This window comes from Euprymna scolopes, chromosome 36, assembly GCF_053919585.1.
Source record: "Euprymna scolopes isolate OS-2025 chromosome 36, ASM5391958v1, whole genome shotgun sequence".
In the NCBI taxonomy this organism is placed as follows: domain Eukaryota; kingdom Metazoa; phylum Mollusca; class Cephalopoda; order Sepiida; family Sepiolidae; genus Euprymna; species Euprymna scolopes.
Genome location: NC_136517.1, coordinates 4,848,853 through 4,865,326, shown reverse-complemented (window position 1 = coordinate 4,865,326; position 16,474 = coordinate 4,848,853). Strand labels below are relative to the sequence as shown.

Here is a 16,474-nt window from a genome sequence, read left to right as displayed (position 1 = left end):
ATTCAAACTTGCCATCGACTGTAACGATATTTAGTAGTCAAATGACACAATCGGAAATATTTTATTTGAAAGAAAATGTGCAACACTGAAAAAGCAGTGACATAAGTCACTCAGCAAAAAAAAATGTCATAGCGTTTCCAGTGGTTTGCGTGTAGGCACAGCAAAGGTGAAATTATCTGTTAGTAAGATGACTTCTGATTATATGTGTGAAATCGGCATTTAAAATAATAAGTGATCCAAAATGTGTGTACATTCGACTCATTGGCACAATGAAAGGATGGGAGTGAGATTTCTCATGTACAAGTTGAATTGCGTATCAGACTCAAAACTAAATGGTTTCATATGACTTATTTTATTTTGTCTAGGATCACATATATATATATATATATATATATATATATATGTGTGTGTGTGTGTGTGTGTGTGTGTGTGTGTATACATAGGTGTGTGTGTATATGTGTGCATGTTTTTATATAGATTACATGTGAGTGTGTGTTTGCATATGTATACGTGTGTTTTTATATATAAGTGTGTATATATATATATATATATATATATATGTATATATATATATACACATACACACATTGTGCGCGTGTGTGTATGTGTGAGAGAGTTGTCTGGCTCATGAGCGGAAACTGAATAGGGAGGAAGTTGGTCGTGTGAAGAATGTGCACTGTCTGAGATACAATCACTAGATCACTGAAGCTTTGAAAAAAAACAATAAATAAAAAATGACTGCTTGCGTGAAGAAAAGAAAAAGGAAAAATGAATGACTCGCTGGTTTTTGTTTTTTTACGTTCAGACATACAGAGCCGAGTGCAAATTGAACATAAGTGGAAAGCCTCCATGCAAAATATCTGTAAATGTGAGTAACGGATTGCCAACGGCGGCAGTTGGAAGGGCGAGGCAGTGGGGAGGAGAGGATTAGATTAGTGAGAAGAAACATTAGAAATGGAAAATGTCTTGTTGCAATTTCTGGCCATGGATTGGATGGGGCTGGGGCTAGTGGAATTGAAAAATAAAATATTATATACAACCATTAAAAAAAAAATATATATATATATATATATATATATATATATATATATATATATAAGAGCAAAATATTTAGAATTGTAAATTATTTACCAATACGTTACGTGATCTGGAATTCCTACGGAATTTGGCCTGAAAATTTATCCAAGAAGGAGTCTCACATTAATAACTCGTGAACGAAGATGAAAGATACTCAAAGAATGAGGCACATTTTTTATTTTTTATCTTTCCTTCTTGGAATTTGGCAAAAGAATAGGAAAGTAAATAGAACTAGTGTCAGTTGTATTTTTTTTAAAATGTCCTTCACAATACAACAAATGTTTGCACTGGAATAAAACAGTGAATCAAATAAGTTGGAAAGATTTTTAACTTTTCTGTTAATTAAAAAAAAAAAATAAAATAAAATTAATCTACTTTTTAAATTCCAAATAAATATTTTTTTATGAAATGAAAAACTTTTTTCATCATAAAAACAAAAAACATTCCCACTTGTTAAAAAGGCACACACATTTAAAAAAAATAAAAATAAAAATGGCAGATATATTTTTTCACATAAGTTCTTTTTTTAATGATCTTGAAAATTCAGAGAGACCTTTTTGTAATGATAGGGACAAAAGAGCATGAGGAATTGTTAGAAGTAAAATTTTCTTAAAAGAAAATACATTGAAGAAAAGAATTTTTTAAAGCCATGAAATTATTAATCTTTTACCGAATTTGTGAAAACAGCTAACCACTCCTACGTTATCACATATAAGCATTCAGAAATAGACTTATTTCAAAATTAGAGTGAGCTGCTTTCCCAAGAAATGAATGCATTTTTAATTAATGTGTTCATCTTTGCATTCTTTTCATTTATCTTCTGATACAAGATGGCTGCTTTAAAACTTACAAAACTTATAAATATACGAACGCTTTTATAAAAATTTTACAATAGCAAATTAAATCTTTAAACAAACAAAACAAAAAAAATAACAGCAGTTACTGCATTTAAAACGCAATAATAATAATAATAATAATAATAATAATAATAATAATAATAATAATAATAATAATAATAATAATAATAATAAAACATCGGTTCCAAGAAATTGAAGTATTATATTTAGAAAGTACATGTGCATAAACAAAAATGAACAAACTTATATATAAAAAAATACAAATCAAAAACATCAGTAGTGGCTTAACAGACAACATAAACCGGAACAAATACCAATTCTGCTGCAAAGAAGGTGGGCTCCCCTTACTATGCTAGAAAGTCGTATTTTTGTTCATTAAAAATTTTGTCAAAAGTTTTTATTTAAAAAAAAAACAAAAAAAAGAAAAACGTAATATTAGTCTATTGATGTGTTTTGGATTTGATTGTCTCATATTTCGCAGTTTGTTCATTTTTCCATTAATTTTTCTATATATGTAACTAAACCACAAACACGTTATGCAAATGACCACGCTGTGGCACAAGCATGACGTCACATCAGAGAAAGAGGAAGAAAAAAAAGCAACGGAAAAAAAAAATGACATGATGGAAAGAGAAACTTTTAAGCACGTGCTGACATAGCAGATTTTTTTAATGACATGATGGCACGGCAGGAACTTTCAAATAAAATGCAAGACTCATTTATCCTCTGAACTTTTAAAAAGATTTTTCAATAACTGTATACAGTGGAACGAATTAGACATAACAGCTGGTTATAATTGCAGACTAAGAAACTTAATTGAGTCCAAGTGGAAAAGCCGGAATGTGACCATATTGTCGCTGGCTTGGGGAATATATGTTAGACGGCTTGGTGTGGAAACGACCGATAACAACTGCTTTTCCTTTATCTCTTTGTGAGACTTTCATACGCAACCTTGGGTTCGTGTTAAAATGTAATTACTGCATGACATATATTCTATCAGATTTCATCCTTATATTAATTGTACGCATAAACACGATTTACTCAATTCAAATAAATATTATTTTATGCAACTAGTACAACGGAACAAAAATATGAACAAACTATTGTGTAAAAGTAACAAATGAAGCAATGTTATATCAAATAAAGATATCAATAAATAAACTATTTCCTATTTTCTCATTCTTAAAAAATCTGAATTTGGAAAACAAAAAATATGTAGAATTAGATTATTTTACAATCGGGAGGAAAAATTAAAACTTAATCTTTATTGCTAATTATTGAAAACGACTCAGTTCAGAAGGCACTTATATGGTTATTAATGAAGTCATAGAAAAATCGTGTTAAAATTATTTCTATTACATACTAAAATTAAGATCAAGAAAAACGAGAATCTTACAGTTAGCCTTTCTATTAAAGATGGATGTAGAAAATATTTTGCCGTTTTTTTTTTTTTTTAATATTTATAAATGTTTTTCCTGGTCATAATTTTAAAAGTGATCACCTTCCATAAATCATGTCAAGTTTAATTATATATAAATTAGTTATTAATTATATATAATTATAAATTATAAATTAGTTATATCTGTGTAAAAAAAAAAAAAAAATTCCAAACCAGTAATTCTAAGTTTCAAATTTTTTGAGGATGAATAATTTGCATTTTCTGGATTACAATTCTAATCTTGAATGTTATTCTCATAATGTTTCGACTGATGTAACCTCTGACCTAATTTTGTCACAGGTCGGAGTATAACATATCAATGCTTATTGATAATCTGCTCTAAGTGACAATCTGCTAGAGATTAAGGGTTCAATCCTCAGCACGAGTGATATTAAGAATACAATTATGAATTACTTGAGACTTCCACTCGGTCGTGGCTGATGGAAATAGAGAAAACTTCCTACATGGATAAATTCTGTAAAGACTCCAGAGTTCCACAAGATGTCTTTGAAGAAGGTCAGAGGTTATATTGATTGAAACATTATGAAAAGATCCAAGAGTTGTCTGAATGATTTGAAAAGATCCAAGAGTTGTCTGAATGATTTGAAAAGATCCAACAGTTGTCTGAATGATTTGAAACGATCCAACAGTTGTCTGAATGATTTGAAAAGATCCAACAGTTGTCTGAATGATTTGAAAAGATCCAACAGTTGTCTGAATGATTTGAAAAGATCCAACAGTTGTCTGAATGATTTGAAAAGATCCAACAGTTGTCTGAATGATTTGAAAAGATCCAACAGTTGTCTGAATGATTTGAAAAGATACAACAGTTGTCTGAATGATTTGAAAAGATACAACAGTTGTCTGAATGATTTGAAAAGATACAACAGTTGTCTGAATGATTTGAAAAGATACAACAGTTGTCTGAATGATTTGAAAAGATACAACAGTTGTCTGAATGATTTGAAAAGATACAACAGTTGTCTGAATGATTTGAAAAGATACAACAGTTGTCTGAATGATTTGAAAAGATACAACAGTTGTCTGAATGATTTGAAAAGATACAACAGTTGTCTGAATGATTTGAAAAGATACAACAGTTGTCTGAATGATTTGAAAAGATACAACAGTTGTCTGAATGATTTGAAAAGATACAACAGTTGCCTGAATGATTTGAAAAGATCCAACAGTTGTCTGAATGATTTGAAAAGATACAACAGTTGTCTGAATGATTTGAAAAGATACAACAGTTGTCTGAATGATTTGAAAAGATCCAACAGTTGTCTGAATGATTTGAAAAGATCCAACAGTTGTCTGAATGATTTGAAAAGATCCAACAGTTGTCTGAATGATTTGAAAAGATACAACAGTTGTCTGAATGATTTGAAAAGATACAACAGTTGTCTGAATGATTTGAAAAGATACAACAGTTGTCTGAATGATTTGAAAAGATACAACAGTTGTCTGAATGATTTGAAAAGATACAACAGTTGTCTGAATGATTTGAAAAGATACAACAGTTGTCTGAATGATTTGAAAAGATACAACAGTTGTCTGAATGATTTGAAAAGATACAACAGTTGTCTGAATGATTTGAAAAGATACAACAGTTGTCTGAATGATTTGAAAAGATACAACAGTTGTCTGAATGATTTGAAAAGATACAACAGTTGTCTGAATGATTTGAAAAGATACAACAGTTGTCTGAATGATTTGAAAAGATACAACAGTTGTCTGAATGATTTGAAAAGATACAACAGTTGTCTGAATGATTTGAAAAGATACAACAGTTGTCTGAATGATTTGAAAAGATACAACAGTTGTCTGAATGATTTGAAAAGATACAACAGTTGTCTGAATGATTTGAAAAGATACAACAGTTGTCTGAATGATTTGAAAAGATACAACAGTTGTCTGAATGATTTGAAAAGATACAACAGTTGTCTGAATGATTTGAAAAGATACAACAGTTGTCTGAATGATTTGAAAAGATACAACAGTTGTCTGAATGATTTGAAAAGATTCAAACGTTGTCTGAATGATTTGAAAAGATCCAACAGTTGTCTGAATGATTTGAAAAGATACAACAGTTGTCTGAATGATTTGAAAAGATACAACAGTTGTCTGAATGATTTGAAAAGATCCAACAGTTGTCTGAATGATTTGAAAAGATACAACAGTTGTCTGAATGATTTGAAAAGATACAACAGTTGTCTGAATGATTTGAAAAGATACAACAGTTGTCTGAATGATTTGAAAAGATACAACAGTTGTCTGAATGATTTGAAAAGATACAACAGTTGTCTGAATGATTTGAAAAGATACAACAGTTGTCTGAATGATTTGAAAAGATACAACAGTTGTCTGAATGATTTGAAAAGATACAACAGTTGTCTGAATGATTTGAAAAGATACAACAGTTGTCTGAATGATTTGAAAAGATACAACAGTTGTCTGAATGATTTGAAAAGATACAACAGTTGTCTGAATGATTTGAAAAGATACAACAGTTGTCTGAATGATTTGAAAAGATACAACAGTTGCCTGAATGATTTGAAAAGATCCAACAGTTGTCTGAATGATTTGAAAAGATACAACAGTTGTCTGAATGATTTGAAAAGATACAACAGTTGTCTGAATGATTTGAAAAGATCCAACAGTTGTCTGAATGATTTGAAAAGATCCAACAGTTGTCTGAATGATTTGAAAAGATCCAACAGTTGTCTGAATGATTTGAAAAGATACAACAGTTGTCTGAATGATTTGAAAAGATACAACAGTTGTCTGAATGATTTGAAAAGATACAACAGTTGTCTGAATGATTTGAAAAGATACAACAGTTGTCTGAATGATTTGAAAAGATACAACAGTTGTCTGAATGATTTGAAAAGATACAACAGTTGTCTGAATGATTTGAAAAGATACAACAGTTGTCTGAATGATTTGAAAAGATACAACAGTTGTCTGAATGATTTGAAAAGATACAACAGTTGTCTGAATGATTTGAAAAGATACAACAGTTGTCTGAATGATTTGAAAAGATACAACAGTTGTCTGAATGATTTGAAAAGATACAACAGTTGTCTGAATGATTTGAAAAGATACAACAGTTGTCTGAATGATTTGAAAAGATACAACAGTTGTCTGAATGATTTGAAAAGATACAACAGTTGTCTGAATGATTTGAAAAGATACAACAGTTGTCTGAATGATTTGAAAAGATACAACAGTTGTCTGAATGATTTGAAAAGATACAACAGTTGTCTGAATGATTTGAAAAGATACAACAGTTGTCTGAATGATTTGAAAAGATACAACAGTTGTCTGAATGATTTGAAAAGATACAACAGTTGTCTGAATGATTTGAAAAGATACAACAGTTGTCTGAATGATTTGAAAAGATTCAAACGTTGTCTGAATGATTTGAAAAGATCCAACAGTTGTCTGAATGATTTGTATGATCCAAAGTCATTAGATCATAAAAATAAAGCATTGCATGATGAAGAAGTAAACAAATTTAGAATTAAAAATCTTCTCAAAACTACATTTAAAACATGTAAAAAACATTTTGATTAAATTTAAAACTAAAAAATATAATTAAATTTTTTTTATTCATTCAATTTTGCTTTGGAAAAAATTAAAGACAACCATTTTTAAGAAATTAAATTAGTGATTATTTTGAAAACAATAAATTCAAAGAATCATTTTTAAGGAATTAACTTAGTGATTATTAAATAGTAAACTCAGAATTAAAGATTGACTAAAAAAAACACCCCCTCCAAAAAAAAAAAAAAAAAACAGAACACGCGTCCATTTGAAGCAAAAAATGTTGAGTAATTATTATACATTAAGAAATGCTTGATATGAAAATCATAATGTATAGAGTTATTTAATGAATTTTAAAAAGTAACTTTTTTAAAAACAATTATTAAAAAGAAAATAAAAGATCTTAGTAAGAAGATTTACATTTTATAAACTCAAAAGTTGTATAAGTTTTACAACTAATAAAAAAGGATTAAAATAATAAAAAACGAGATTGGTAAATGTAATAAGAATCAAGAACAGAAAAAAATATAATAATCAATTTGTATGAAGAGCATTAGTAAGAAACAGAGTACAAAAGTAAAAAAAATTATACCATTGGTTTATTTATGAAGTTTTTCAAGAAAACCTGCGTAATTAGAAAGAATAACCTTATAAGAAATACAAAACACTAGAATCAAAATTTTTAAATAATTTTTTAAATACAAAACAGGAAATTAATTGGTGCTTGTTATTAGAGTGATATTCGACAATTGAAATATTGAATTTCAAGTAAAACTAATGGTATCTATTAAATTGCTATATCAAAGTAATGAACATATCCAAAAATTATGAAAAACAATAAGATTAAAAATTAATTATTTATTCAAACAGTTTTTGAAAACAATTAGCGAAATTGAGTTTTGCTAAATTGGCCTAAAATTTTTAAGTTTTCAGAAAATGATTATTTCTTCTTTTGCTTAAAACTTTATTTCATTTTTTATTTTTATTTTTTTAGCAAAACTCAATTTTCATTAATTAATTTTCATTTTCCTATGTTATTGTTTTTGGAAATTTTTGGTATGTTCATTACTGTCATATGACAAGTAAATATAATTGTTTTTACTTGAAATTCAATATTTTGATTTTCAAATTTCTCTCTAATAATAAAGCACCAATTAATTTATTGATTGCATTCAGGAATCATTTTCATATCACTTCTGATCAATTTGATTTTTTGGGATCAATGTAAATTTGAACGGAACCCAGTTTTCTTTGCTTATGTCATGTTATTTCTTTTCTCCACTTCATTGAATAACCATGCCAGTGCCGCTTTTTTTAAAGGCACACGATCATTTTTTATCATGATTTTTCTCTTGATTTAAGTTAAGATTGAATTCAGTTTTCTTTGCTCATGTTAAGTTATTTCTTTTCTTTGTCCTTTCCTTTCAAATAAGCGCAACAATTGCTTGAAACTAATAGAACTGACTGGTCAGCTGATCAATTTTATTTACTATTTTTCTATCATTTTGTTTAAATCATAAATATGTCCTTAGAAATTCAACTTTTACGTTTGGCAAACTATTGTTGGAGTATAAAACAAGTTTTACAAATTGAACACTTTAAATATATTTTCCTATCCTAACTACTTGTACAAAGTCAGATTTAAATTAATAATATCCTTTGTATGAATAAAATAACGTTAAAAAACAGTCAATCCAATACTTAATTCCCCCCCCCCATTACACGTAAAGTTTTAAAACTTTTTATTTAATAAGGACATTTTTAAATAGATTTGAGGACTATGAGGCTTTCCTGCTGCAAAAAAAGTCGATGTGAAGCAAAAAACTGAACTCAAACCACAAGTTGAAATAAGTGTCCGATTGAAATCAACAAAAATTGTGCTCCCAGTGGATTGTGCAAAATAATTTGAACGATCTAACGTGACAGTATTCACGGCAAAAGTAAAATGTAGAAATGGAAATATTATTTAACGTAATTGATAATTAAACGTGATGATGAATATCACAGATGGGATAAAGTTATGAAGAAAAAGAAAAAAGGGTAGAAAGCAATTTTGAAACGATAAAAGCAATGCAGAATTCTAGCAACAAACAAACAAGTGCATAGGACTTGTTTGTTTGTTCAATAAAGTTAGTGAAGAACAAAAGAAAAAAAAAACTTGCCTTAAAAATTTTTTTTTAAATTATGTATTTGATGAAAATGGTGTTGAGCGAAACTTCCTAAAGCAATTCAACTACGACGGTCAGAGAATCCTTTCAGCACGTCTCCATCTGTATTTTACTTTATTTCTTTTTTTTTTTTTTCTTTTTTTTAAATCCTCATATTCCGTTTTAATTTTGCCATTTCGGTGGATTATCACACTCATGTTGTATCTCTCAGTTGTATCAGGGAAATCGTTGTTGAGAAATCAAACTTGCACATCACAATATTTCACCACAAGAACGCCATACCCATTGGCATATGGACAAACTAATACATATTATTTCACATACACTATTATAAGCTGTTAGCATTTACTTCAAAAGTGCTCAATACATGAGTAGAGTTTAGCAGTAAAGTACAGAAATATATTTATTGCAATTAAACTACACAGATGTCCACATTTGATCTCGACACACACACACATCTTGAATGCCTACTAGACACTGTCCTCGAGTGTCTAGATCTCTCTATACAGGGGTTTGTCAGAACAATCTGGCACGAGGATACTTTTTCCATAGAAGTAAACCCTGACCAAATATTCAAAATCACATTGCAGCCCAAATAAGATTTCCTCACTACAGCTACTCCACAGCTTTTCCGAGGAATGGTGCACCTTCTCCAGGTGATATTACCTCAAGTAATAACACGAAGCTGGATACTCCACCAGACTAGATAAATTCTTGTCCTGGAATCCAGTAAGACCAGAGACCAACATGAAAGATATACTACAACGTATAAAAATGGTTAATTGGGGAGAGGAAAATTATGTCCTCAATTTCTTTACTAACTCAGGGCTTGAGAGATAAAGAACTTAAATGGAACATTCGAATATCTATGTATCTCATATAGACTTCAAGTGTCAGCCTCAGGTAGTGGGTCCCTTGATTTCTGAGAACTTCGATTGAAGTAAAAAAAAAAACTGCTTTTGTAATTATATTTCACCTTCGGTGTAAACTAATCCTTTTTTGTTTAGAATCTCTATGCATGTTAAATATAACAAAGCATATATAAATGAAAAGCTATTTAACTATATTCCAAGATCCAAGGTTTTATTTATCTTAATCAGTTCTTTCAACATATCAAAACTTTGGGACCTTTTACAGACCTGTTTCGTTTTCATCGAAAAATCAATATTTATATTTTAATATTGAATTTTTCCTAATGTGTACTTTCAAAAAACAACCAGAAATTTTTTTTTAGAAGAAATAAGCATGACCATATAATGTTGAAAATAAAACAAATAGAGGAAATCATGTGTATGTAATCTCTCTCTCTCTCTCTCTATATATATATATATGCACTGATGATTATGAAATCATGAAACAATGTTTGTAGGTCTAAAAATATTTAAAATTATCATCATATAGAAATTTAACTACAATCTCACGTAATGAGTATATAGATCAAATTCTTTTAAATATTTCAGATAAATTCCAAAAAATATCATTCTATTACCATTATTTCTGAATTATCCATTGACATTTTTCGGAAGAAGTTTATAAAGTTGTCTGCACCTGAATACAGAAACTTGACTTGCCAAATTTTGCAAGAAACCTCTAGTTTTTCCCTACAGAAACTCAACTGACTCAAAAACAGTAACATAATATCAAATATCTAAAAATAAAAGTTTCTTGAAAAATCTTTAGATATTTAACATAAATCCATTTCCATCATAAATTTTGCTAAAAAATTAATCAAAAGTTTGTAATTATGGTTATTTATATATAAAAAAATCCAAATGAGCCAACAAAGGCAGAAAGAAAAAAAGTACTTAAAAAAAAAAAAAAAAAAAAAAAAAAAAAATCTAGAAATACATTGATCACGGTGTCAATATATCTGAATTTGTGTGTGTGTATATGCATATGCAGTTAAATCTATTACTCTGTGTGTGTCACACAAACGTCTTCCTTTTTTTTCTTTCTTAATTTTATTTTTCTGTAAATTCCTCTCTGCAATAATGTTCACGATGTAAAAAAGTTTGGTTTTTTTTCTCAAGAGTTTTGTACATCTGAAGACAGTATAATTGTACTTGTTAACTGTTTTTAGGTTATTTAATGGCAAATCTAATAATTTTGGAAAAAAAATTTTATGCTTCAAAATCTTTATATTTTCAAATATTTATTCATGGCGTTTGGTTTGATTGTTTTGTAGAAAAAAAAATTTGTTTTTGACTTTGCAGAACATGATTGAGTTTTGTAAAGGGAAAGGAAAAAACAATAACATCGATGTTTGGTGCATGTTTTTTTTGTCAAGAGGCTGGTATCTTTATATAGCCTGATCTGGTCACATCTGGATAAAATATCACAACAAAAGTAAAACTAAAATTAATACAAATCATAATAACCCTTTATTTCTAAAACTTGGACAAAACCCTAAACTGAAAAGATAGCTTTAATGATAAAAGGTTTTAGTGAAAAAAATTTTTTTTTGAAGAGTTTAAAAAACAAGTGCATACATTAAAAGATGATGCTTTCAATGTAATACTTATACTGAAAAGTGACAATTTACAGGTATTAAAATAAAAATACGAAAAAAAAAAAACTAGTTTCAACTTGTTCCGGTGCAAAGTTTTATCAATACAAATTAAAAGAAAAAATGCTTCTATTTTCGATATTTTGAGAAATCAATATGAAATGAAGCCGACTTACTCTGGAAGTGACTGGACGTATTTGGCCACGACTGGTCTTGCGTGGCCGTGTTCGGCCATCTTCAACTAGCATCATGCCTTCACTGTCACTGAGTTCATCATTGGACGAACTTTCTTGATCATTAAACTCTTGTGCTTCATCATCATCAGAATCATTGTCAATATCTGGTGATCGATCTGCAAAAAACAAAACAGTTAAAAAGAAATTTTCAGGAGGCAAAAATGCAACTGATAAATTATCTTCATCAGTTTCTTGGAGAGCTGATGAAAATAGACTATTGAAAAAAGAAGAAATAGAAACTTTATTTCTTTTCCCCTCAGTCAGTATTCGTTGAGTCTTTAAGGAGTTCACGGCCTGCAAAGAATCTCATCTACCAATACAAAGCTTCTTTGCTTTAACAATCATAGAACATCTTCTCAACCACTGATTGTCATGGCTAATAGCATCCTACTTGAAAGTTCATCATTCAAACTCCTCGATCTAACATTGGATCAAATTGGAACAAATATATAGAAAACATTACCAAGACTGCTGCAAAAAAAAAAATAAAAATAAATAAAAATAAAATAGTGGGATCCCTCTACCATGCTAGAAAACTTCAAACATTTGCGTGTATCCTATACCTCTACAAAGCTACGCATGAAATAATCTTGTCACATCTGGGCTGGTGCACCTATCACTAGATTCTTCCTCTTAGACAGCAAAAAATGAGCCTCTAATTTAACAATGTTGCATCCCTGTGCTTGTTTTATTTCAATGGTTCTCTCTCAATGTAAATATCCTTGACGAACTTATCAATCAGTAAAATCACACCTCTTCACTGTGACAGTGCTCAAATGTCAGAAGACCTTCTATTCTAAGAGTTTATTTCCTCTAACTACTAGTCTTTGGAATTCCTTTCCTGCACCTTGTTTTCCTAATTGTACCAACATACAGAAATTTAAAGGTAATGTGAACAAACATCTCACTGCACAACTCTCCGAAAACAAAAAACAGTAATAAGAACACGCGTGTCAAATATAGAGCCAATTGAAACCAGGATGCTCATGGCAAACTATTTTTGTGACAAATATTTGCTCAAATTTTGATAAGTTTAATCTTTTGTCTCTTTGTACTTCCATAGTGAACTTGAGCTACTTTCAGAATGCAAACATGATTTTAAAATCAGCAGGATTTGTTTTTTTTTTTCTTTTCAAAGAAGATAAAAAAAATTAAAAAATTAACAGCAATCCTGAATTTCTCTCATGGCAGAAGGATGCGGCAAAAAGTTCCGAAAGTAGAATTTGAAAAGCCAGTGCCTTATAGGAAGAGCACTCTGGACTGCAAAAAATGCAATGCCTAAGCAACTATGTCGGTATTCCCTGGTAAGGATATTTCAGGCAATTAGCCTGAAACTATCTTCTTGTCAAAAGGAGAAGGCAACCTTCCAGAACTGCATAAAACCAGAGACATACCTCAGTCAACATGGAATTAGCTATCTCAACAATGATCGAGAGGCTGTTGGCTTTGGTGGAAAGGGGCCTCCTTCCCTCCAGCTGATGACTAAACACAATCATGAAGGCTTATATTATTAAAGATAAAATTCCTTAATAATAATCAAATCATTTATTTTTATTGGTTCTTCTCTAAAGAAAACTGCCATCTTATTACTAATAGAGACATGGTATCCACCCAAGACCAAAACTATACTATTATATCTATTAATGTACTATTGTGCTATCTTGTAATGTTCAATTCAGTTAACTATATCAGACTAATATCTTTAAATGCTCAATTTATAGACATGTGTGTGTATGTGGGGGGGGGGGTAACATTTTTATTTTTTGTCATGATATCCTTCCAGGTTAGTAAAAATATGCAACCGGATAAAGTTGACTGAGCAAGTTCAGTTTTTTATATATATGGTTTTAAAAACGTAGGTGGAAAGACCTAGAACTCTCTCTCTCTCTCTCTCTCTCTCTCTAATAATTATGTATATAAATGAATACGTTTTAAAAGCTGAAAACAATTTTTTTTAATATATAAACAAATTTATTTGCTTATATCAGATATATTTCAATGCTAAACATCCTTATCAATGTAGAGTCTGTTATTTTTTTTTATTTTTTTATTTTTCTTGACCGTATGGTGGAATTCTGTGATGGATAGTCTGGTGAAAGGTAAAGTATCCAATGACGTAAAATCCAAAAAAGTAAATCCAATTTTTTGGATTTTACCGTCATTGGATACTTTACCTTTCACCAAAGTAAATACTTAAAGTTTACGCATAAATTTATACTTTCATATATTAATTTATGTGATTAAATGAAGTAGTTTATATATATCTAAGAGCAAATAGTTAATAAAACATAATGACAAACATCTATATTCCAAATTTCATTATGCTGACCATCTTACAATTTATTCATTTAATTATGTGGACATTCACAATTCTTGACAGCACAGGTTTTGTACCACAAAATCATTCACTTAATTATTGTATCAATCAATGAATCTATTCTGCCCTTAACTCGTCAGAAGAAATAACTAAAAATCCATTGAAAGAAAATAAAATGTATTTGGGCATGATTACAAAATCCGAAAATTAGAAGAGAAGTTGCAATTACCTTTTATTATGCTATAAAAATGTTTGTATGTTTATATATGAATGTTGTCATGAAATAAAACCAATGGCCGATTTGCAATCAGCAAGTTCCTAAAAATGTTTTAACCTGGTTTTTAAATAAAAGATTGGATCATTTTGTCTGGCGGTATCTCAAACTTTTACAGTCATTTCAAGCTGAGAAGCATTTTTTTTCTAAATAGATGTTTTACTTTTGTAAACGAATTATTAGAACAGTTTTCACCCGTCATGCGGTTGTCTTCACTTCCTAAAGCTAACAATTTTTAACATGAAGGCATTAAATCAAAGTATTTTCAACCAATGGAAATTGCTCCAAACCTCAAAAAGTAACACCTATACATGAAAGTATTAAGCGAGTATGAACTTAGAAATTCCTATAAAATCTGGTAAATAAAATCAGTTTTAAGAGATGCTTCAACAGATATCCCAACAAGAAGAATCAAAGAACGTCTCAACATCCCATCCCAACTTTTGTGCCAAGGTTACAAGGCAAAAGAATCCAATGACTCATGTATCCAACTTTTCACAAAGACACTTCAAGAGAGCATCTACCAAAGCCAGGGACCAGCTACAAATGTTATGCTATTTTAGGCCATAAACAAATGGAAAATCTCTCTTCCCTCTTTCATCTTTATGTCTTGGCCTCTGTCCTTCCCTATCAATGAAAAAAAAAAAAATGAATATTAACTGGTTGAATGATTAAGTTTCAGTCGTCATTTGATACACGGAAGACAAAGATCGATGCCATTGAGCAAACATAGTTTGATTTCCATGGCAAAGAAATCAGAATCGCAAACAAAGCCGACTCGCAGTCATGAACTCTGTACAAATAATTTATGAATGCTAAAGATGAAATATGAAAAGGCCAAATGCTAAAGATGAAATATTAAAAGGCCAAATCAAAGTTGCTTTTTTTTTCTTCTTCCTTGATTGTACCGATATGCAGAAATTTAAATGCAATATAAACAAACATCTCCCCCATTTTCTTACATAGTCCCCTGTAAACATGGTCCCCAAACAGTAGGCTCTTTTATGTCCAAATAGCAAAATGCCTTGTTTGGAGTTAAAAAAAAAAAAAAAAAAAAAAAAAAAAAAAGAAAGAAAATGATATCACTCGGCATGTCCTTATCTATAAGACTCTCTTGCATAACAACTATCATCTATACCAGGATTTCCCAAACTTCAGGATACCATAGAGCCCTCCAGCAGGGCAAAGGTTTTTCATGGAGCACTAAAAAGATAATTTATAAAATAAATATAAAAAACATTAATTTAAAAATGTAACACTAACTAATCATAATGTTTCCAACCAGATTAATCAAATATTGTTGCATTTTTTGTGATTTTTTCATGAACCATCTTGAAACTCTTTACACCTGTAGTTGTGTATCATATCTTTTTCCAGTGTAAAAAAAAAAAAAATCAATAATTAAATGTCTGCTGTCATTAAATTTTTTCCATATAAAGCATTTGGTCCTTTTTAAGATAGGGCTTCTGGAGCCCCTCAGTCTCACTCACAGAAATCAGTGTCCTGTGGGGGCCACTTTGGAAAACCCTGATCTATTAATTCTCATTTTACCACCAACGCTTGAATCCTCATTTTTATGCTACTACAATGAATGGTTCTTTCTTTAAAGATTTTTTTTTTTTACATGGAGGTCACCACTTATCAAAGCCCAGAAGCCACTCGGGGATAAGGCTTATTGTGTGTACAGTAATCAATGGAATAGTATCGTAGTAATAGTTGGTATTGGAGATTTGATAAAGTGTCATTACCTAAGGGGGCGGTTCATTAGGAATTTGTTTATGTTGGACTTGAAGACATCCAAGTTGTAGTCAGGAGGCAAACAGGCAAGCGGCAGAAGGTTCCAAAGGTGTGCAGTTCTAAGAAAAAAGCTTTGTTCATGGAATCTATGTTTTGATTTAGGCACAGATAAAGATTGGGGAAAATTATTGACAGTGGTTTCAGCTAGACGGGTGTTTTTCGAGAAAGATTGGCGAGGGGGGACCAGAGATTGGAGCTCAGACGAGCACTTGCCATGAAAATAATGATAAAACAAAGATATGCTCACAACATCTCTTC

The 16,474-nt window shown here is 30.0% G+C and overlaps 1 protein-coding gene across 32 annotated transcripts in view; it reads right to left on the bottom strand.

The window, feature by feature from the left end:
• LOC145260301 (phosphofurin acidic cluster sorting protein 2-like) overlaps window positions 1-16,474 on the bottom strand; it is a 459,714-nt gene that overhangs the window by 162,180 nt on the left and 281,060 nt on the right. For 12 of the 32 annotated variants that reach the window (XM_080118159.1, XM_080118166.1, XM_080118168.1 and 9 more), the window contains exon 6: window positions 11,769-11,944. In XM_080118159.1, coding sequence (XP_079974285.1) covers window positions 11,769-11,944 — 176 coding nt within the window. Of the gene's footprint in view, window positions 1-1,131; window positions 1,171-7,510; window positions 7,544-11,768; window positions 11,945-16,474 lie in introns of all 32 variants that reach the window. The other 20 variants (XM_080118157.1, XM_080118162.1, XM_080118161.1 and 17 more) reach the window with 3 other exon arrangements.